Here is a 23656-nt window from a genome sequence, read left to right as displayed (position 1 = left end):
ATTAGAAAATATGAAAAATATTAAAAAAAAAATTTCCCTGAATCTTCACAACTGAGAAATAACATCTGCTGTATCTCATGGAAGTGCGTATGTGTGAGCACACAGCACACATGCATGCACAGATTACAGTCAATAACACAGCATATTCCAGTTTGAAACCTATTTTCTCCTTAGCATATCATATTCCCCTTGACAAGAAATGCTCTTCCACAATATTAATACAATTTTAAAGGCTGCATAATATTCCAACCTAAGGACTTAATTTACTTGATTAATTGATTAATTCCCCACAAATGAATATAATAATTGCATCACTATGACTAACGTCTTTATATATGTGTTTTTGTGATTTTGCTGATTATTTTTCCATTATATTGATACGTAAGATCTCTTTTTACACTAAAAATGTCAGCCTTTCTATTTATCTGTCAAATATTTTTCCCAGTTTGTCATATTCTTTTTAATTTTGGTTTTAATGCCTGTTTTATGGTCAACATTTTCTTTCATGATATTGTCTTCCTATCCCAATATTATATGAGATACCTGTACTTTCTTCATCATGGTTTTGTTGTTTACATTTAACACTTTATTTGAACATCATTATGATCGGTGAGATGGTAAAAAGATCTAAATTAATTTTTCCAAATAATTAAAACAAATTTAATTGCCATTTATTGAACGATACAATGCTTTCATCACAGATTTGGAAAAAAGCTTATCAGACTAGGTGTGTAAAATAGAACAAACGTGCCTTAGTTTCTTCCTCTGACAAAATGAAGACACAGCACCTTCCTCAAAAGGCTAATATAAGGGAGGAATTTTAAAGGTGTCTGACGCAGAATAAACACTTGATCAGCATTAGATTACCACTATTGCCATGATATGTAATATTTAATTATTATTGCCCTCTCCAGCTCAACATGCTACTATTCTTTCTAGGACATTTACATGTGTATTCAGAAGTGAGTGATCTGTGTTTCTTGTGTTTATGTTAACTTTGTCAGGCTTTGAATAGGGACTTGATAATTTCACTTTTTTTCTATATTATAAATGTAAAATTTATTTTACATTACATTTGCATTTCATTTACATTACAATTGAAAGAATTCCTCTCAAACTCTTATGAGCCCTGAACCTTTCTTTAAGACAAGACTTTGAAAACCATTTCAGGGTTTTCTTTGATTTGGAGTCTCTTAAAAACTTACTCTTCTTTTGGATCAGCTTTGGTAAGATTTTTGTCTAGAATGAATTATTAGGAACATGCCCGAAAGTAGACACCAGTAAGGAAGTTGTTCTAACAGTGTAGGCAGTAGATGTTGGTCCCCTCTCCTAAATTCATCTCTTTCTTAGTACTTTCAGGCTCAGTAAATGACAACACCTTCATCTCTATCAGAAGACTCCCTGGGAGCCCCCCTTAATTCCCTCCTTTCCTCAGTACCACCTACCACCATCCCCACATCCCGTCCCTCAGTAAGGCCAGTTGCCTCGTATCTAGATCACATCTAGAATGCATCCATTTCCATCCCCATTGATTCCACGTTAATCCAGCCACCATGAAACAGACTTTGAAATAGCTTCCTAACTGGCCTCTCTGTTTCCAGTTTGCACACAGCAGTGTGAACTTCCAAAAATATAAATCAAATCATGTCACTTCCCTGCATTAAACCTAACAGCTTTCCTGTGTTTCAAATACAAATCCAGACTCCATCCCTACAAGAGCCCAGATGACTTGGTCCAGCATTCAGCCCCCATCCACCTCACCACAGATCACTGTCCCCTTCTCTTGCTGTGTTCCAGCCTCTCTGGTTTTTATGTTCCTTGAACAAGCCAAAGCATTCCCACCTCAGAGCATTAGCACCGCCTGGAACATTCTTCTCCAGACTTTTGTGTGCCTCATACTTCTGCCATCTGGGTTTTGTTCTATGGGTACCTCCCTTGCCACTCTATCTAAAGGTATCCCCCTACCCCCAATCCACTCACGATTCTACCTTCTCTCATTTTATTTTCTTCATAGACTAACCACTGTTTGAAATTTTCTTGTTCATTGTAGCTGTTTGTTTATTGCTCTCCTACACTATAAACATGATAATGTGTTGTTTATGTATCTCTGGCAGGTGTTTGCCTTCAATAAATATGCATCGAGGGAATGTGTGAATGAATGAATGCAGTCAGGATGATAAAACAGGTGAATTTAAGAGATTGAAGAATGAGAATATTTTAAAGTTAAGATATAAAAATAACTACCAAATATGTACATTAAGCCGTACACTTAAAATTAATGCACTCTGTACTCTTTAATACATGTGTGTTATCCCTTAAAAAAAATCCATGAATATATGTTTAAAATAGAAAGCACAAAGCTTAAATAATATGCCCAACTCAGAAGGTTCCATTTTCACATACTTTAGGACCTAACAGCCTGTGCAAATTAAACATTTATTTGAGAATAAGACTGGGGATTTTGTAAAGATTTGGGGCTCTACCGTGAGGTTGATAAACAAAATTGCTCGCTTTGTTCAAGGTAGTAAGTGGACCTCATAATGAGCTGGTAATCATCTCTGGCTTAAAAGAAAAGGGTATGCCCACAGGGCAAACTTGTTTCAGCCCAAAAAGCATTTTATCATGCCCATCTAAATTAGATAGCTTTACATTACCATGTGACATTTGTTAAATATCCAAATGAAATAGTCCCTGATGTTTAGAAAATGATACTTAGATTTATAGAGTGGTTTCTTGCATAAGACACTAATGCTGTTCATAAGACGTCTCATAAATGGATTTCATATGAGTCGTTTGGCACAGAGACACACACAATGTAGAAACGCAAATCTTTTCTGAATAAATAAGTGAATGGGGATAAAAAATAAAAAATTAGAGGTAATTAGTCAGGTTCCAAACAAACCTTTATTTTATTTACAGATCCTAATATTTGAATGAATTCAATTTTCACTTTATCATAATTGGAAGACTGCAACAATTGTCAATTAATTGTACAACAGTGATGGGCTGTGTAATTCAGTAATATTAGCTCCTAAAATGTTTGAGACATAAAAATACAGACACCCTAGTCTTTTAAGTGTACGTTAAAAAACGGGCCCCAGAGTTTCTGGAACTTTAAGCTCAGGCAAAATTAAATACCTTTCTCTGATTCCCTGCCCAATCAGAAAAACTTTATTGATTGGAAAGTGTTCTTTTCCTCCAACTTTTTTTGCATTCTTTTACTCATTTACATGGCAGGCAGGTCAGTAGAACAAAAAGTGTTGGTTACTGGGGATTAGATTCCTGATTTTAGATAGACGTATGCTGTAACTATACATTTCCCAAAGAAACTAGGCCTAGTTCAAGCATTTATATTTGTGGCTTAGAGCATAAGAATGAGGAGATTACAAGTTTAGAAATTCCCCAGCATTTGGAAGTAGTGGGCAAGGTGAGGTTCAGCCAAAGGGAGTTAAGTCACTGGGCCAGGCTACCTGTATCCTTCAAAAGCTGTGCATGTTATAATCGCTGACTCCAAGCCATCTACCTAGTCAGCCACTGCTGTTCTAAGCATCTCCTTCCCCTTCAATTCACTACCTATCATTAGGCCAAGAAAACCCCATCACCTACCAAGAATAAAAATATTTTGAAACTTTCTCCAAAAACACTGAATTCCATGATTCACCCATGTCTTCTGTCTGAGACATAGAGCAAATTTTTCACAGCATGGTGGGGGGAGGTGGTGGTACACAGATGCTTTAGGAGGTGCATGAATGAATATTTGTATTCACACCCCAATTAGTTAACCTCTCCAGAGTGTACAGTTCAGTGGCTTTTAGTATATTCAGAGTTGTACAGTCATCACGACTATACAATATTAGAATATTTTCATCACTCTAAAAGGAAGTCCTCTATTCATTAACAATCACTCCCTTGCCTACCTCCACCCAGACCCTGGTAACCATTAATCTACTTTCTGTCACTATCGGTTTGACTATTCTAGAGATTTAATGTAAATGGACTCATACAACATGTGGTCTTTCATGACTGGATTCTTTAACTTAACATAATATTTTTAAGATTCTTCCATGTTGTGGAATGTAACAGTATTTTGTTGCTGTTAATTGCTGCGTACTATTCCACTGTAGAGGTAGACCACGTTTTGTTCCTACCTTCACCAGTTCATGGACGTTTGGCTTGTTTCTACTTCTTGGCTGTTTTGAATGATGCTACTATGAACTTCCATGTACAAGATTTTGTTTGGACATGTTTTCATTTCACTTGACTAGGTACTTAGGAGTGGAATTGCTGGGTCACATGGTCATGCTATGTTTAACACCTTGAGGAACTGCAAAGCTGTTTTCCAAATTGGCTGCACCATTTTCCATGGCCACTGGTAGTGTATCTATTAAGTCCCTTAACAGATAGACTTTACAAATATTATCTCTCATTCTATCAGTTGTTTTTTTTTTACTTTTTTTATAGTGTCCTTTGAAGCACAAAGTTTTCTGTTCTGATGAAATCCAATTTATCCCTTTTTTTCTTTTGTTGCTTGTGCTCTTAGTGTCTAAGAAACCACTGCTGAACCCAAGGTCACACAGATTTACACCTGTTTTCTTCTAAGATCTTTGTAGCTTTACCTTTTACATTTAGGTCTCTGATTTATTTTGAGTTAATATTTTTTATATAGTGTAAGGTTTAGGTCCAGTTTCATTATGATAATGATAAGAAGTTTCATTTTAAATTAGTGTATTTTAATTAAGAAATTTGACAACTAAAATAAAAACCTTAAATGAATGCTAAACTGTAAGCATCTAAGAAATGTGCCATAATTTTTTCAGGCTTCCTAGAAAAATTAATCTAGTTTCCATATTACTGAGGGAATTTATACTTAAATTTTAACTTTTATTTAATTTCAATTTACAGAGGGTTAGGATGGAATAGAGGAGTATATATACATATACAAATATGTGCCAAGTTCTGTGTGAATGCAAACTTTTATTTTAAAGTAAAAACCCTTGTGTTTTTAAGGTTAGGAAAGCTTGTATGCAAGATGGACCTCATCAGGCCCCATCTTCTTGAGTTATTAGTTATGAAATACAGAGGAATACTTTGGCTTTGATAAGGTTAAGCCTTAATGTTAAAAGTCCTTATATAAGGCTAAAATTAAAAACTACATCAGTACCTTTAACAAAGGGATTACCAAGAGAGATTTCCACTGTACTCAGTTCATTCACATCAAGTTACCTGCTGTCTGATTATCTGAAAATGTTAGAAGCCTGTACTAAGACTTTATTTTAATAATAACTTAAATTATGGGTTACTCAATCCCTGAAAACATGATTTCCATATGTTTTTCATTTGTAGAAGCTGTAAAAACAACTTTTTCATGAGGACTAGGATTACCAGGAGGGCTAATAACATGAACTAGAAGAAATTTTATTGGCCAAATACAGTTTATGGAGTTTTATTGGCTGAGTGTGCAGGAAATACTGACTCTTTGATCACTTTTCCTAGTATTTCTACTGGTATTTTCAGAACATTTCCTTTACACTATTCATGTGTCTGCAAACTCTTAAGAGATACAGTCTTAAGAAAACTTTTCTACCAGCTTTGTAGCTGGTTTTAACTTCCTTAAACACAATTAGGTGGCCTTCTTCAATGCTCCAGAAGCATTTATCCCATTACACACTAAGGATCTATGTACATTTCTCCTCTACCAGATCATTAGAACCTTAAGGGCAAAGGTTATACCTCGGTAATAAACATACCCCTAGTATAGAGAATGGAAATACAAGCATAAAGTTTGTTGAATTAAAGCGGGGTGGAGGGGGGAGTACAAATGAAAGAACACCTGAAAAAAGAAGTATTTTTACAGTATTTGTAAAGCTCTCAGAATATTCAGTTGTACATAGGTGAATCAATTCTTGTACTAAATTTCACCTAAGTGAACATTCACAGTTTTCCTGGGATTCTGTGATATAAAGATCCAAAAAGCAATTTTGAAGAAGGCTGACCTTAAGGCCTCATCTTTGTTGTTCACTGGAGAGACAAAGTAGGGAAAGGGTGGTATATAAATGTGAGATAGTTGTCTCTCCTCAACCCAATGCCCTATACATTTCAGGTCCCATCTTCTCATAGCCTTGTTTTCCTGCACCCTGCAGTCCTCTCCTCTACCATGACCAAGTGGAATTCTAGAGCAATAGAAGGCCCATTACCCTCTGCTTACACAGAAGCATTACATGCCCTGTGTTCCCTGGGTGCATTGGGTTATCATGGACCCACTAAACCCCATAGCTCTCCTTAAAATCTATATATGTGCCTACATGTATGTACACTTTTCTTCAAGTACTCAGGTGTTAGAGCATGATCATTGTGGAGCCCTTTCAAGGTCTTCTAAGAGTGTTAAGTTCAACAATAGCAACATTTGGGTACTGACTTCAGGGACATTAGCTATACTCATTAAGCATCCCTATGGGTATTGTAATAACCTCACAAGGGGAAATTCAGAACATAGGCTAGTGCTGGCTCCCTTCTGTGCTAGTATGTAACCTTCAGTCAATATCATAAGATTCTCTTACAAAGTCTAGCATTAGTAAATGCTCATCTATAGAATGAAAAGAAACTAGTAGCATAAGTTCCCATTTAAAAGAAAGCTTGGGGCTTCCCTGGTGGCGCAGTGGTTGGGAGTCTGCCTGCCGATGCAGGGGACGCGGGTTCGTGCCCCGGTCTGGGAGGATCCCACATGCCATGGAGCGGCTGGGCCCGTGAGCCATGGCCGCTGAGCCTGTGGGTCCGGAGCCTGTGCTCCGTAATGGGAGAGGCCACAACAGTGAGAGGCCTGCGTACCGCAAAAAAAAAAAAAAAAAAAAAAGAAAGCTTGATTCTTTGTTTTAAAAAGCATTTTCCTCATTATATTTTTCTTGATACTACAATAATGTATTAAAAGTGCATGGTCCTTGTAAACATTTGCAAATTACATAAAGGATATTGAAGAAATAAATGCTTGTAAATTGAATATTTCTGTAATGTCAAGATAAGGAAAGTCTTTCACACATGACAGTAAGTCAGAAAATAATTTAAAAGACTGATAGGTTTGAATATAAAATTGTTTTAAATTTCTGTAGGGGGAAAATACATCATGACAAGAATTTAAGACAAATGATTTAGAAAAAATATTACAACATATATGCCAGGCAAAGGGTCAATAAAAGCAAAAGCTTCTTATAAATTAATAAGAAACACAGAAATAGCCTACCAGAATAGAGGGGTAACAGCCTGAACAAACAGTTCATACTATAAAAGACATGTGAATAGCCAATAAATAAAGAGATACCCTCACAAGTAATTTTTAAAACAAATAAAAACAGTAAAAAGATACTATTTTTCTTCCAGTAGACTGCCAAAATGAAAAAATTGCCAATAACCCATGTTTGTGACCTCATCTGCTATTTGTGGGGCTGTAAACTAGTAAAGACTCTTTAGAGAGCATCTGGCGATATGTATCACAAGTTAAACATGGATACCCTTGACCCTGCAGTTCCCTGCCTAGGAATTTATCTCAAACAGATCTTCAGTCAAGTAGATGATAACATAGACACAAAGATGTTTGTTAAAGCATCGTTTATAATTAAAACCTGTCCAATGACGAAAGATATATTAAATAAATTGTGGTACATCTATATAATGGGAGGCAGCAGGATCAGTTAAAAAGGCAATACATACCTGTATTTATATAAACATTTCATTAATATATTAAGTGCAAGATAAAAATAAATATGTGTAGTTTGGTCCCATTTATATACAATTATTTGGATACTTGGGTATGTGTCTAAGTAGAGAAATATTTATTTTTTTCACATTTTTATTGGAGTATAATTGCTTTACAATGTTGTGTTAGTTTCTGCTGTACAACAAAGTGAATCAGCTGTATGCATACATATATCCCCATATGCCCTCCCTCTTGAGCCTCCTTCCCACCCTCCCAATCCCATCCCTCTAGGTCATCACAAAGTATTGAGTTGATCTCCCTGTGCTATGCAGCAGCTTACCACGAGCCATACATTTTACATTTGGTAGTGTACATATGTCAATGCTACTCTCTCACTCTCCCAGCTTCCCCTTCCCCCACTGTGTCCTCAAATCTGTTCTCTATGTCTGCGTCTTTATTCCTGCCATGCCACTAGGTTCGTCAGTACCATTTTTTTAGAGTCCATATATATGCATTAGCATATGGTATTTTTTTTTTAATTTTTTTTTTTTGCGGTTCACGGGCCTCTCACTGTTGTGGCCTCTCCTGCTGTGGAGCACAGGCTCCGGACGTGCAGGCTCAGCGGCCATGGCCCACGGCCCAGCCGCTCCGTGGCATGGGGGATCCTCCTGGACTGGGGCACAAACCCGTGTCCCCTGCATAGGCAGGCGGACTCCCAACCACTGTGCCACCAGGGGAGCCCAGCATACGGTATTTGTTTTTCTCTTTCTTACTCCACTCTGTACGACAGACTCTAGGTCCATCCATCTCACTACAAATAACTCAATTTCGTTCCTTTTTATGGCCGAGTAATATTCCATTGTATATATGTGCCACATCTTCTTTATCCATTCATCTGTCAGTGGACATTTAGGTTGCTTCCATGTCCTGGCTATTGTAAATAGTACTGTAATGAACATTGTGGTACATGTATCTTTTTGAATTATGGTTTTCCCAGAGTGCATGCCCAGTAGTGGTATTGCTGGGTCATATGGTAGTTCTGTTTTTAATTTCTTAAGGAACCTCCATACTGTTCTCCATAGTGACTGTATCACTTTACATTCCTATCAACAGTGCAGGAGGGTTCCCTTTAGAGAAATGTTTAGAACTACGCAGTCAACTTGCCAACCAGTGGCCTCACATGATTATTTAAATTTAAATTAATTTAAATCAGATTAAATTAAATTAGATTAAAAATTAACTTCCTCAATTGCAATAGACACATATCAAGTGTTCTATAGGCACTTGTGGCTAATGGCTACCATATTGGACAGCACAGATACAGAACAATGCCATCAACACAGAAAGTTGTATTAGGCAACACTGATCTAGAAAGATGTTTTCCAACATGTTTTCAGTGGTTGCTTCTGGGTGGTAGAATTCAGAGTTAATTTTGTTTCATTATCCTTTTCTAAATTACTTGAATTTTTTATAAGTGTATGCCACATCTTCATATTCAGAAGTTATTTTCATCTGAAAAAAGAAACAACATCTTACAATGTAGATATGAGCATTGCTAATAGTTTGTTATATTTCTTTTGAGTGCTCTCTGTACTTATAGTTGCACCGAATTAGCACCATGTGTACAAGTTCTTCGGGTTGCTTTTATACCTAATATTACACCATCAACATGATTTTTAAAAGCTGCATAAAATTCCATCCTATGTGCTTAAGTGATTTTTGTTTTATATGTTGCCTTAAAAATATTACTAAAATATTTAAGAGTTTTGCAAATCACTTGGATTTGGGGAAATCAAATTCATAATGAAATTTATAGTCCTTTTGTTATAGTTACATAAACATCTAATATATCACACTTCAAAGATGCTGTTTTTGTTCTAAATCACTATTCAGAACCACCCTCCTAAAACATAATAGCCTTAGAAATCAGTGTTTTTGATGAAGTACCTTTATAATTCAATCACCCACTTCCACTATTGAATGTAACAATGCACAGAAATCTTTGTTAACATCTGTCTTCTGTGGAGACTTATCCAAAATGTATCACCTCTCCTTAAGTCCTTTAGAAGCTGTTCTTTAAATGTACATACTTCATTTGGCTTCCTGGGGCTACATTTTGATAAATATAAAGTGATTTTAATGATGTGAATCAAAGGAAAAAAAATATTTGAGGGATTAAAGAACAATGACCCAAAATCCATGTAAGAGGAGAAAGTGTAACAAATCCACTTGGCATCTTACTCTTCAGGTTGTTTTTGCTGTATTTAGAGTTCTATCCAGAATAAAACTGAAATCAGGGGCTCTGTTTCTGTAGCCATTCTCTGGTAGATAAGACTTTTGCAATTGGATTTATGATCCACAAACAGGAATAGTCTCCAAAGCACCTCAGACTTAGCATATTAAAAACCCAACTCATTACCATACCATCTACTCCCCTTAAACCTATTCCTTCTCCAGGTGTCCCTGTGTCTCTTGGCTACACCACATCTCAGTTGTTCAGAACCTGCTAACACCTCCATCTCTTCAATCCCAGTACCCAATCTAACATCAGGTCAAGCTAATTTTGCCTCTTCCATGTCTTTCAAATCTGTCCAGCTACACCACGATGCCCCTGAAATGCTGCAAGTGCCTCCCTTCCAATCTGTCCTCTATGTTCTAGCAAATCACACCGTGTTCTTCCTCTGCTTGAACCTATTCAATGGCTTCCCTTTGTTCAAAGGCTTAGAACTCCCTAAGCAGTACAGACCATACCTCTTAGTATAGTCTGGCTCCCTACCTACCTCCCAGCTTCATTTCACGCAAACTCCCTTCCCGCTTTGAACTTTCTCTTGCTTTGAACTTTCTCTTACTTGATTGTCTTCCTCCACCCACAAGGTATTTACATATGCTGTTTCCCCTGACTGAAGGGCTTCTTACTACTCTTCCTTCACTTGCTTAAGACTCTTCCTCATTTTTCAAATTTTAGTTCACCTAATACATCTTTAAGGAAGCCCTCCCTTATTCCATTAATTATATCATAACAAGCTCTGTCTTGTTTATTTAGAGACTCTTTGATTAATTTAATGCTTGTGTCCTAACCGGATTATAAATATCACCAGGGTGTATAGTATCTGTTTTCTTTCCCTAATGTAGCTTCATCAACCAGCATCATGCCAGGTAAACAGCAGGTACTTACAAACATTTGTTCACGGGATGAATAAAGAACTTGTGGCAGATGCCCACAAACACTAGGAACACTCTAAATGTTCTTCCACAAAGGAGCCTTTGGAATATCTGTCAATAGCAGAGTGTCTCTAGACAACCAGACTCTCTATTGAGGAGAAAACCATGCTAGTCATAGTACTTTGGAGTGAAATGCTCTTATTACATTTCACTTTGAGTTGGACTATAATTGTATTTGAAGGTGAGAGTCCAGGACCCAGCCCTATAGGTTTAGAGCCCAGGAAGCTGGGATCTACCCAACAGAACCATTCTAGGGGAGTACCCAGAGTGAGGTCCTCTTACATGTGTCAGATAAGGCCCGAGGAGAGCAATCTGTGACAATAAAGCAATTGCGAAGCAATCTCCAGCCAGGAAGAAAACCAGAAAGAAGCTAAAATAGATAAATTGATGCTTATAGAGATTTGGGGGTGATGCTGTTCAAACAGACACGTTTCCCTATTTCCCAGAAGCATAGCAGTCTCTTTTAACTTTTATAGACCACCTCTGGACACAACCAGTGATGAGCTGGAGCCAGCTCATACCAGTTCATGATAGTCAATTGTTAAATTTTTGGTAAATGTGCTATGGGTTGTTAAACACAGCCATTATTATAAATTACATAAGATGAATTTGCAACTAAATACATTATATTAAATACATAGGTAATAAATACTCAACACTCATCACTTTCTATTTATTTTGTTATATTTTATGATTATCTATGATCTTGAGGCTATTTATAGCTCTTGTGTCTGTACAGTGAAATATTATATAATAGTTTGCTACATCTGTAGCACATCTGTACATCTCTTTCCACTTCTGAATCCAGTGATGTTATTTGGGTAGTTTAAAATTGACTATAGTGGCAGTATTTACATCATGAAAAGTGGTAAGTGCTACAATTCAGGGATATGGGGGTTTTTGTTCTTGTTGTTTGTTTGCTTGGGTTTTTGGGTTTTGTTGGGGTTTTTTCCTTTGAAAGCCTTAAACATGTACCAGCATACCATGAGAGGCAACCTATTCATGGCTCAGTGCAATCCATTTTTTGTACTTAATTGTTGAAATTAGCCAACAATGCTAGGAAATCACTAGACTGAAGTGAAACTCTGAGCGAATCTTCCAATATCTTCTACAGTATATTTTGCAAGAAGGTATCAAGTGGGAATCGTTAAAGAAAAGAAAGGAAAGTGCATGAATCCTCTTACTCCCACTTTGTAGACTACTCTGTTTCTTGAGTCCCTAAGTCAGTGTTTGCTATGAGTTAATCATAAAGCAAGTATTTGAATGAATTGGAGAACTCAAGAAGTGGAATAATTTGAATTGATCCTTGACAGTAGGATGATTTCTCTTTATATGAAACTGGGTTACATTACAGTTCATCCTAAAACAGTCCATGCCTCAAATGTTGTCTTCTTAAGATGATATAAAAACATGTAGTTTGCCAGTTTCCAAAGGCTTTACAAAATCCCCCAGGGAATACTTTGGTAGGGGAGAGAAAAGATGAGTGAGTGGGAAGGAGGGAAAAGGTGAGAGAGGGATAAATGATATTTGAGAACAAAGTTAAAATAAATTACTTCAAAACTGATTAGTGCAGGTCGACAAGTAAAATGCAAAGAATTGGCTAATAATGTCCTGGGAATACTTACTTGTTTTTTTGTACAATTTTTGTAAAATTTTGAGAGCTTCATAACTCATTGAATTCTTTTTACATTCCGGTTTAGAATTGTACTAGCAATCTTGGCGATACCGTAATGGCATGGAGATATTATTAACCTGCCTGATTTTACTAACTAGACACATTCAAATAACTCTCAGGATAATTGTTTTCTCATGGAAAGTTGAGATGACAACTTTGGTCTTCATGTGTAATGTTGGATTATTCTGATGGATGGATAGCAAAGAATTTTAGAAGACATTTTCTTACTTTCAAAGAGAAGCACACACATAAAAAGGCATATTTAAGACAGGGCTTATTTAGATGCTATTTGTTATTTCTTATAAAAGTAGATATCAAACCTCCTCCAGACTTTGAATTATAAAGAGCTTTATAATACCTGTGTTTCTGAAGAAATAATACATTATTGATCTTTATTCATTATGGAATATAGTTAACTCATTTATCTAGAGTAACGGAAAATAAAAGAGATATAAATAAAACAGAGATAAATGTGAAAATCAAATAATTTTTAATCTTGAAATATTTTTAGAACCTTTAGTAGACACACATTCATACCTATATTTAGACACTGCTAGATAACTTATCTATTTACTTCAAACTCCTTTAGTTACCTATAGCAAATTGACAGGAAAATTTCTTTCCTTTAAGCTCCTGTATCCCTTTTATAATTTTAATAAGAAAAAGATAAACAGCTGACAAGTTTTCACTGCTATTTTTCATGTCATACTTAAAATAAATTATTACATCAGTCACCAAAAAAATATGTAAATTCTTTCTTTACACGTGACACAGTACAGTTTGCAGATTCAATTTTGATTACCACACTAATGCATTAAGGTGAGAAGACATTATTATCATCCATATTGAGTAAAAACTAAGCTGAAACTCAGAGGAAAAAGTTGCCTAATTTTCAAAGCTAGTTGAACACAGGAGCCAGAAACATAAAAGTTCTAGAAATGTCTTTTAGCACTCTTTAAATTATGCTTCCCATGAAAGAGCAAATTAAGGAAAATATAAAGGAAAAGTGTGTGTGTTTAAATATAATATAATAAATAGATACAAATGTAAATACAAATATATGTCTTGCTTGATAAGTCACAAAGTAAATAAATATATATATGTGTGTATATATATGTACATATATATATTTGTAGTAACATGTTCTGGTGTCCATAAGAAATTAAATTATTCAGTAGATGCCCCTATATTGTCTTTCATTTTCAGGCTATTGATTTATTTTTCACATACTCACAGCTTGTTATGTGCTGCCCCGAGCACTTAACATATAATTATTCATTTATTCCGGTAACAAAGAAACTGAGTCATAGAAGGATTAAGAAAACTCACGAGGTTACATTGCTTTTAATTGGCGCATCTGAAACTCAGAGTCAGATAGACAGGATACAATTTCTGCTGTCTCCCTCAAAGTGTCAGAAGTCCTTAGCATCTACGCTAAGCACATGGATTTTCCAGAAACTGCAAAGGGGGCATTGTTTGTGTTTGTCATTGCTAAGGAATTGTTGGGCCTTCTTTTTTTAATATGCTTGATTTTCACTTCTGTTCTGAGGTTTCAGAAGCCCCTTTGGTGCCCTCTAATTGTATCAAATACGGTATTAGGAGGCAAATCCCACAACAAAATAGGAAAAAAAAATATCTCACCAATTAAAGGACTCATGGACCAGAGAGAACTTAGTAAATATTATCTGCATTCTTTTAACAAACAGGCCTCATTATTCTAAAACTTGGAAACAATGATAATGAAACTTACCCAGAAGCACCACGCTCCCCCTCAACCCACCCCACCCCCCAAAATGTAATGCATGTCACCCGCTCTGTGGGGAATTTTAACCAGGATGGAACATATGCGGACTAATTGCCTGCTTTGTACACACCGCTAGCCTTCAGGACATGTGGCTTTTTATGCACTGGAGTGGAAATGATGGTGTATACGAATTTTGCTGGGAGTTAGGTGGTTGCATGTGTCACAGAAGGCCTGGGGAGAGTTTGAAACATGAATGACAAGCTATCTATACTTTAAAATTTTTAAGTTTGACAAATACTGAGTCCATGAGGAGGAGGAAGCTCACTTCTTTTCCCACTGACTTTTTTTAAAAAACTGCTATATATTTCATGCACTTTGACTTTCAGTAAAGATTACTGTACAAATGATGATTGAACTTGGCTGTTTGGCTCCCATTCTTTCCTAGCAAGACAAGTGGTACCACTAGACCATATTTCTTTCCTGTTTTAATTTCACATTCGGATTATTTTGTACTTTTAGGAACTGCCTAAAATATCACTAAGGGAGATGACTTGAATGGATGCTGATTTATTTGTTTATTCTGCCATTTGAAATATTTGCACTATTTTTATATCAACTCCATCAACTTGGCTACACTTTTTAACACAATGTGATACACAGAGGGCTTAGACTTTATGATCCACTGTACCGGGTGGCAAATCTTCCTTCCCCCATTTTACAAAACTGGGCAAATTACTTTACCAACCCCCAAACCTCAGAGTTCTTATTTGCAAACTGAAGGGAAGAAAAACATAGCTACCTTTCAACATTAGTTTGCAGATGAAGCAGAGCGAAAAATATAGAACAGCTAGGATGGTGCTTGACAAACGATTACTAATTAGAACTTACTGTGGCTATATTTATTATTTTTTATAGAGGACTGATCAGTTAGGAATCTAAATCTATTTGCCCTAATGAAATTCCTTCAAATGTAGATCCCATAGAATACATGAAGATTAATCAATATCAGGACCAAATTTTATTTCTTGTAGTCATTCCTTCAACAGTGTAACAGACATTTTCTGTGCACTCATATTCTACTGGCCCACCCCAGAGTTTACCTGTAGAGTTCCTACATAGTCCTGAGAATGTTTTCTGGCCGTAATGCAAGGGAGTGGGCATCCCAGGAGAGATGCTCCATCAACAAGAGATGGGAGTTGACAGGTCGGTACTCCAGTTTCCAGGATCCTTGGGGGTATGTTCACACAGTCTTAGGGTTGTGCTGGTTGGATTGAGCCTCAGTTGCCCAAAGTGGTAATCTGCTGTATATCCTACATACTGTAAACATGCTATCTATTGGCTTTCTTTCCTCCTTGTCTTACTCTGTCATTGTACTTCCTGTGATCACCTCCAAAGTAATGTATCAATACTTGCCCCCAGATCATTGACCCAGGTCTGTTTCTGAAGCACCAAGCCAAGCATCCTGTTAGCTGAGCATGTGTACTGCGACCTAGGAACCTAGCTCAGATAATGCAACTTCTTAAAATAACAGCATTTGTGCAGCTCTAACAAGTTTCACTTGGACATCTCTACATTCTGGGACTTACTTGTTCCCAGGAATCCAGGCAGCTTATTTTAATGCCCTTTTTAGTCTCCTTCTGAGTGTCAGCTGGCTGAACGCCTCCAGCACCCACTTCCTCTTTCTCTTCATTCTTTGAAACTACGTAACTCTGAAACTACGTTAAAACCACACCCTGAGCTTGTTCACTGAAAGGAGGAAAACCTCAAGCAGTTAAATTTTACGTTAATCACTAGAATGCTAAATGGAGACTTTCCTTGAATTTATATCTCTCTCCTCTGTAGCCATTCCCAAGGATAAACAAAATTTTAGCTGCATGGATATGCCTATGATCAAGGGGAATATTTTTCAGGGTGATTGCATTTACATTTCTTCTAAAGTATTTTTTTTTCTTTTAGATTTGAACAGTCTGTTAGTTTTTAGCTCAATAAACTCATGTCTGGCACCTTCAGGACACTTTATTTTGGATGGAGATGCATAGCCAGGCCAACTAAATGTTTTCTTCTCCTCCAATAGATTTTTTTACTTGTACATGGAGGCCTCCCATGAGTGCAGTGAAGACTGTGTGTACAACTTCATCACCACTCTATCCAAACAAGTATAAATAATCTTGTTATGATAATGCCTCTGTGAGATATGAAGGACTGTACTGCTCTTTTTCTTTCTAGTATTTGCCCATAGTCACTTTTCTTTGTCATAGTCAGTCTGTTCTCACTTTGCTATTTCCTCCATCTAAAGAAATAGCTGAAAACTATTCAAGCCACCCCCGTCCTCACTTACAGGAAAAAAATGGATAAACAACGTCCTCCAAGTTTTCCCTTCTGTGTAGGAAAATGTTCATGGCACCACATTTCAGAGTTAAAAATCCATGCAAGTGGAAACTTTTATCTGAAAAGGCTTGCTGGCTGTGTGAGCTGCCTAAACTACTGGTATATCCTGAAGAAGAGAATAGTATTCCTCATGACGTTCATAAAAAAGAGCAAAACTTTTGTAATGAGAGGTGTGAGAATAAGTATTGATTCCAAGGGGTTTGTTCATCTATGTTTTATTTTCCAAAAGGCAAATGTTAAATTCAAAACCTTGATGGAAAACCACCCTTGACATAAGTTTATATCTTTCTTTCACAACAGATTTAAATAAAGCATAAGCATGCTAATGTCATTTTAATCTAACAAGGTATCTATCTCCTTCATTTCTGACTGTTGTACTGAGTGTTAATAGAAAGATTTTTATATACCTGGCTCTTTATCTGAATGATGGATTAAAGTTACATCTATATAATTTTAATTCAGATCAAAAATATTGTATTAAGTGCTGGGAATAAAATTAACCTAATATGCAAATTGTTCAATAAGCCTAACATCCAGTAAAGATATATTTTATGGGAATGAAAAATGAGTGAGGTATATTTTCTGCACCAAGAACGTTTTTGGTATCAAAATGAAATCTAAGGTCTTAAAAGATTTTTTTTTACTTTGCATATATCTGACATACAAATAAAATAGCTTTTCTTTGAAAGTCATATATATTAAGGAATGAAGGTTGAAACTGGGATTTGACTCTTTTAAAAAGCATCTTTTAGCATGTGATTATCCTTTTTATTAACTTCTATTTTGTTGAATGATATGTTATAATTATAGTAATGCACACCTGTGTCTCAGGTGTAGGCGGGTCTTAACTTTCTTCAGTTGCCTATTACCTAGAAATGGGAATCATTAATCTGAGCAACTTCACTTTCTTTGCAGCAGAACTGAAGAAATTTAATCACGAATCCTAATGATTAAGAGAAAATGAACTTATTTAGTCAGACAGTCTCTATTTTGTAACACTTATGGGAATGAATAGAGATGATCCTTCACTTAACATTAAAATTACACTTAAATTATAGCTGCCAGGATTCTTAGTTAGTCTGGCTAATTCCAATGGTGGAGACACATGTAGGATATTCTCTGGGGAAAGCAGGCCTGAGTGCCAGCTTAGTGAAACTAGGAAATTTCAAGTTCACCTCACCTCTTTTTTTTTTTTTCTGAGCTATATTCTTTAGTGTTCTGCAACAGAGAAATTGGACATTTTTATAGAGTTGTGGGGATAGCTTGTTTTCTTTGTAAAATTTTCAAAGAATTTATATCATTGCAGGGACGAAGAAATATGTTTGAACTTGGTAGTAACCTACGTACGTAAATCCTTTTCTGAAAACTGGTCAGGAGGTTCAATCAATGAGAAACAGAAATAAGATTCCTTAGTAGAATAGATTTTGGGAAGAGGGTGGTTTTTATGCAAGCTGTCTATAGGTTTTTTTTATTGTTACAACATATTTTGATTTTGTTTGTTTTTGAAATGCAGCCACCCATATCCCCAGACCTGAGAAACAACTCCCGAGAGACAACCATTTTTTAGACATATTTACTTTATTTTTAGTTTGTTTTTGTTTTTGTTTTGGCCATCCCACGTGGCTTGCGGGATCTTAGTTCCCAACCAGAGATTGAACCCCGGGCAGTGAAAGCACTGAGTCCTAACCACTGGACTGTCAGGGAACTCCCTAGACATGTTTACTTTAAATCCTTCCACTTACAAGTTTCTCCAAACACTGGGTGCCTTTGCTATTTATTCTTCTAGATAATTTCCCCCTTTTGCCTATTCTCTGAGGGTCTCCTTTGCTGAAAACAACTGAGGGCAACTTTTGGTACTTGAAAGGACAGATATCTTTTCCAAGTATACCCTTCACATAACAATCTGCTCAGTAATGAGGAATGAGATTTGAAGCCACCACATCAGCTTGGGATGTTGTGTTCAAAATAGAAAACAGTACAGGTAAAAAGAAAGTGAAGTCATGTCCTAAGAGAGATTTCTAACATAACCATGTTTGGTGTTGATAAAAATGAAATAGATGAAGAAAAGGTACAATTTTAAAGAGAAATAAAATGATTAATGATGGAAAAGAAAGTAAAATATAGTTTAAAAATTAGTATGATCCATCACCAAGAAAAGGTATTAGTAAGAAAGTTGCTTGTTATATATTTAAACGATTTCTCTGCTTGCTTTCAGAATGACATAACTTTAAAATATTGTGGTTTCTCTTGAATTTCTAAATTTTATTTCTAAAATTTCTTGCACCTCCAGTTCATGCTCAATACTTTTTAAAAATTTATTATTGATGTATAAATGTTAACTATCTCAGATGTAGATAGATATATAACAATGAACCCTCAAATACCTACCCCTCAGATTCAGTCATCATCATCATTTTGCCAGCCTGCATTATCCTCCCAATCCCATATATATATATATATATATATATATATATATATATATATATATATATATGTATGTAACCATTAAAACATTAGTGGGAAAACTTAACAGAGCTGCCACAAAGAGTTGGTCATCTTTCTCAAAACGTCCTGTTGACTGTACCTAACAGTATTGTTAGGGACAGTGTGAATCCCCGAATCCCTCTTCCAGAATTATCTTCTATTCTAGGCACCTTCCCTCGGTCCTCTGTACTTGCCCGGTGTTCCTATTTCTCAAGGAAAACTCAAATGAATCCCTGAGCCCCACACCTAGTCCCTGAAGTTCTGAGAGGTGACACTCTTTAATCCATCAAATATTAATAAGTGGGCAAAAGTATTTTTAATGGATATGTGAATTAGGCAGCAAAGTAGTATAGAAGGAAGAGAAAATACTTGAAAGAGAAAAGAGCCAGAGGGTGAGTCACATGGCTGTCAATGGAAGGAAAGAAAGGATACAAAGTATAGAGTGCATTCAATTCCAAATATTGTCCCATTAAATGTTGTAGAACCGAAGATATTGGTGGATTTTTTAATCACTGATTTAACACTAGGGATTTATAATTACAAGTTTCAGGTGGTTTCTGAAGTTTATTTTTCTCTTCTAAGTACACACACAAAAAATTTTAAGTACTGATCAAATGTATTTTCCCTTTGAAACTTGCCTCAATGGTGATCAAAACCTGAGATGCAGTTGTTTCACAGAACAGCTGGTATCATTCTTTAATTAGCCTTCACAAAAAGTCCATTCTTTCGGAACATTCTCCTTTAATCTTTCATTAATGGTAAAATGTTAAACATTTCCCTTTTTGCTATGATTGTTTATTTAATATTTTTTTACTGTGTTCCTCTCCTTTTCTAGGTCATGCAAATTGATACTTTTGTGATAGCATTTGATCTTTCAAGGAGGCCTGATGTTCTTGATAAATTCTCAGCTTGTTAGTCAAGTTGAAATTTTGATTATATTGGGCACAGCTTTGAAATGGGATTTCCTCTCATCATAACTTACCTGAAAATGTTCCTCTTCATTCGGCCGAACAGAGGAGAAAGCTTTATTAACTAAAGAGAGAATTAATGTCACCAAATCAAATAACTCAGCTGGAAACGTTTTGTTGTTTCTTTCTTGGTTTTTTCAAGTTTGCTTTTTCTTTATAAGCGTGCTGTATATAAAAACCTCAGAAGGGAGATCAGAATAACCAGCCTAAGTCATTAAGCCCTGTTGGCCCAGCATTTAGCTAAATAAATAAGAATGTAAATTTATTCCTTGCTCAGAAGCTGGCTGAAAATTTGCTAAGTGATTGATTTCGTGCTAATTTTCTGCATGAAGCTCTTATCTTCTTCAAGGCCTATATGAAAGGAAAATAAATTCAGCCAAAATGGCGGAGCCCGATGTAGATTTTGTTTTGAATTCAGAAAATTTGGAAACCTCCTTTGCCCAGCAGGACTATATCTCCGAGGGATCCATACTTATGATGTCACAAAGAAGGCAACTTGCTCTGAAAAGACTGCAGAATTTCTCTATGTCCAAATCCCATTACTTGGATAGAACTGAAATAACATATTCATGGCAGGTGCCGCCATGTGGCTCACTTTAACAGTCCTCTCTGTCAGTGTTCAGTGTGGAGAAAGTCCATGCTGTGACCCTCAGCTAGGTTTCTGCCCCAGCCCTAGGTGGCACTGTTGTGTTTTGATTCTGCCAAACCACCCTCTTCATTTCAATGTGTTCATGAATTGAGGAGAAGGATGAGATTTTGCATTTCACTATGTGATTCCTGGGATAATTTGAGGAAATAAAGGGAGAATTGTGACACATAAAAATGTGTTACTGAATGACAGTATGACAGAAAGAGCTCTTGACTTAGGACCATAAGTCTTTTTTCCAGCTTTATTGAGATATAATTAACACACAATATTGTGTAAGTTTAGGTGCATAGCATGTTGATTTGTTACATTTATATATTGCAAAATGATTACCACCAGATTGTTAGCTAATGCCTCCATCACCTCACATAATTATCATTTCTTTTTTGTGGCGAGAACATTTCAGATCTACTCCCCTAGCATTTTTCCAATATATAATACAATATTATTAACTATAATCACCATGCTATACATTAGATCCCCAGAACTTATCTTATATCTGTAAATTTATACCCTCTGACCAACATCTCCCCATTTTTCCCACCCTCCAGTCCCTGGTAACCACTACTCTAATCTCTGTTACTATGAGTTCAGCTTTTTTAAAATAATGTATAAGTGATATCATGCAGTATTTGTCCTTCTCTTTCTGACTTAGTTCACTTAGCATAATACCATGAGGATCGGGACTTCCCTGGTGGCGCAGTGGTTAAGACTCCACGCTCCCAATGCAGGCGGCCCAGGTTCTATCCCTAGTCAGGGAACTATATCCTACATGCATGCCACAACTAAGGAGCACACCTGCTGCAACTAAGACCCAGCACAACCAAATAAATATATAAATATAATATAATATAAAAAAATACCATAAGGATCTGAGGATCATAAATCTTTATGCAGAAATTCTCTCTTCACAACCTTTGGGCAAGTTATTTCACCTCTCTGGGCCTTTCTGGGTTGAAGGACTTCAACTCATACCAGTTTCTAGTAAGAATAAAAGGCAACTTTACCTAGAGATTATCATACTAAGTGAAGTAAGCCAGACAGAGAAAAACAAATATCATATGATATTGCTTATATATGGAATCTAAAAATGTGATGCAAATGAACTTATTTACAAAACAGAAATTGATCCACAGATGTAGAGAACAAACTTATGGTTACCAAAGAGGAAAGGAGGGGGGAGGGATAATTTAGGAGTTTGAGATTAACATATACACACTACTACATATAAAATAGACGACGAACAAGGACCTACTGCATAGCATGGGGAACTCTACTCAGTTTTTGTAATAACCTATAAGGGAAAAGAACCTGAAAAAGAATATATATACGTATATATCTCCAAATCACTTTGCTGTACACCTGAAACTAACACAAGATTGTCAATCAACTATACTTCAATAAAAATTTAAAAATTAAAAAAAAGAATAAAAGGCAACTTTGTTTTTAAGGCATTCTAATTCTAATTCTTTTGATATTGTGCTCTAAAATCTCTAGCTAAGACTAAATATTTCAACATTTATTATTATCCAGGACCCCAAATTACGTGAACTTCTGGATGTGGGGAACATCGGGCGCCTGGAACATCGCATGATAACAGTGGTGTATGGGCCTGACTTAGTTAACATCTCCCATTTGAACCTCGTGGCTTTCCAAGAAGAAGTGGCCAAGGTATGTGGATTGAAACTTCTGAAGCTTGTCACCTCTATCTGAATCTGTATGACATTGTCCTGATTCCTATGAAAGACTTTGAGTTTTTGTCATATTTAGCATGTGTTAAAATTCCATCTAAAAATCATTCTGCTGCCAAGTAGAAGTGTAATTCAAACACTTCCAAGTAATGGCATTGGCTTAGAATAATGGATATTTTACATTAGAAAATAAGGCATTTTATATAATTTCTTTGCAAAAGAAAATATAGATGAAACCACATTCCATTTCACCTAAGCATCTTATCCCAACCCATTTTCTCTTAGCCTTACCATCTTCTTTCCATCCCTCTCCTAGAGGGCAGACATTTCAGTACCTATTTAACTTCTTTTACCATGTGCACACTTAACCCATGATTATGCACATAGTAGCTGCTCAATTAATATGGGAAAGAATGAAAAGTTTAAAATTTTAAATAACAATTTTAAATAATAATAAATATTTATTCAGCCATGGACTAGAAAGATGAATTAGACGTCGCCCTCTCCATTAAGGAGTTGCTAGTTTACTAAGACTGTGGGCCTTTCAGATGCATACAGAAATAACTAGAACAAAGGCAAGATATATCAAACAAGAAGCTATGAACTTCTGGGAAACTTGGACTCAAGTTTGATGCTTTCTCTAAAAATGTCCAACTGCCATTAGAAGAGAACTGAAATGAACATATTGAAAGAAAAAGTTTCTTTTTCCATGTTTATAGTTTATAAGATACTAATGATGATCCTGACCCCTCATACAATTTCTTTCCAGAGTTAAGAATATGAATCTAGGAACACTTTGAAGTCTGCAGATCATGTCTGTGCCCTTACACAGCTTCTCACATCATGGATCAGAACTATGGGGTCATGTCAGGCTGGTGTTCATTGCCTGAGCATTATGATCTATAGTTTTTTAAGCCTCAGTGCTCTGACATTTTTTTGAGCTACACCAGATAATCTGACCTGACCTCTAATTCTTCAGTGATTACGGTAGAGGTTTATTTCCAAAAGTTGCATAACATCAACTTCAGTTCTTATAATGGAATAAATAAAATGCCAACTAGTTTTGACACACTGAGGTCTTTAGAAACTCCTCATCAAGACTGTGTTACAAACCCCATCTATTTTCTCTCTTTAAGAACCAAGTCACCCAT

The 23656-nt window shown here is 36.0% G+C and overlaps 1 protein-coding gene across 2 annotated transcripts in view; it reads left to right on the top strand.

The window, feature by feature from the left end:
- PLCB1 (phospholipase C beta 1) overlaps positions 1-23656 on the top strand; it is a 686080-nt gene that overhangs the window by 438807 nt on the left and 223617 nt on the right. For both annotated transcript variants that reach the window (XM_065892597.1, XM_065892598.1), the window contains exon 4: positions 22348-22485. In XM_065892597.1, the coding sequence (XP_065748669.1) occupies positions 22348-22485 (138 nt within the window). The remainder of the gene's footprint in view (positions 1-22347; positions 22486-23656) is intronic.

The sequence above is a fragment of the Phocoena phocoena genome, chromosome 15, assembly GCF_963924675.1.
Source record: "Phocoena phocoena chromosome 15, mPhoPho1.1, whole genome shotgun sequence".
Lineage (NCBI taxonomy): Eukaryota > Metazoa > Chordata > Mammalia > Artiodactyla > Phocoenidae > Phocoena > Phocoena phocoena.
Note: the sequence above shows the minus strand (reverse complement) of the source record. Positions and strands in the feature narration are given on the sequence as shown.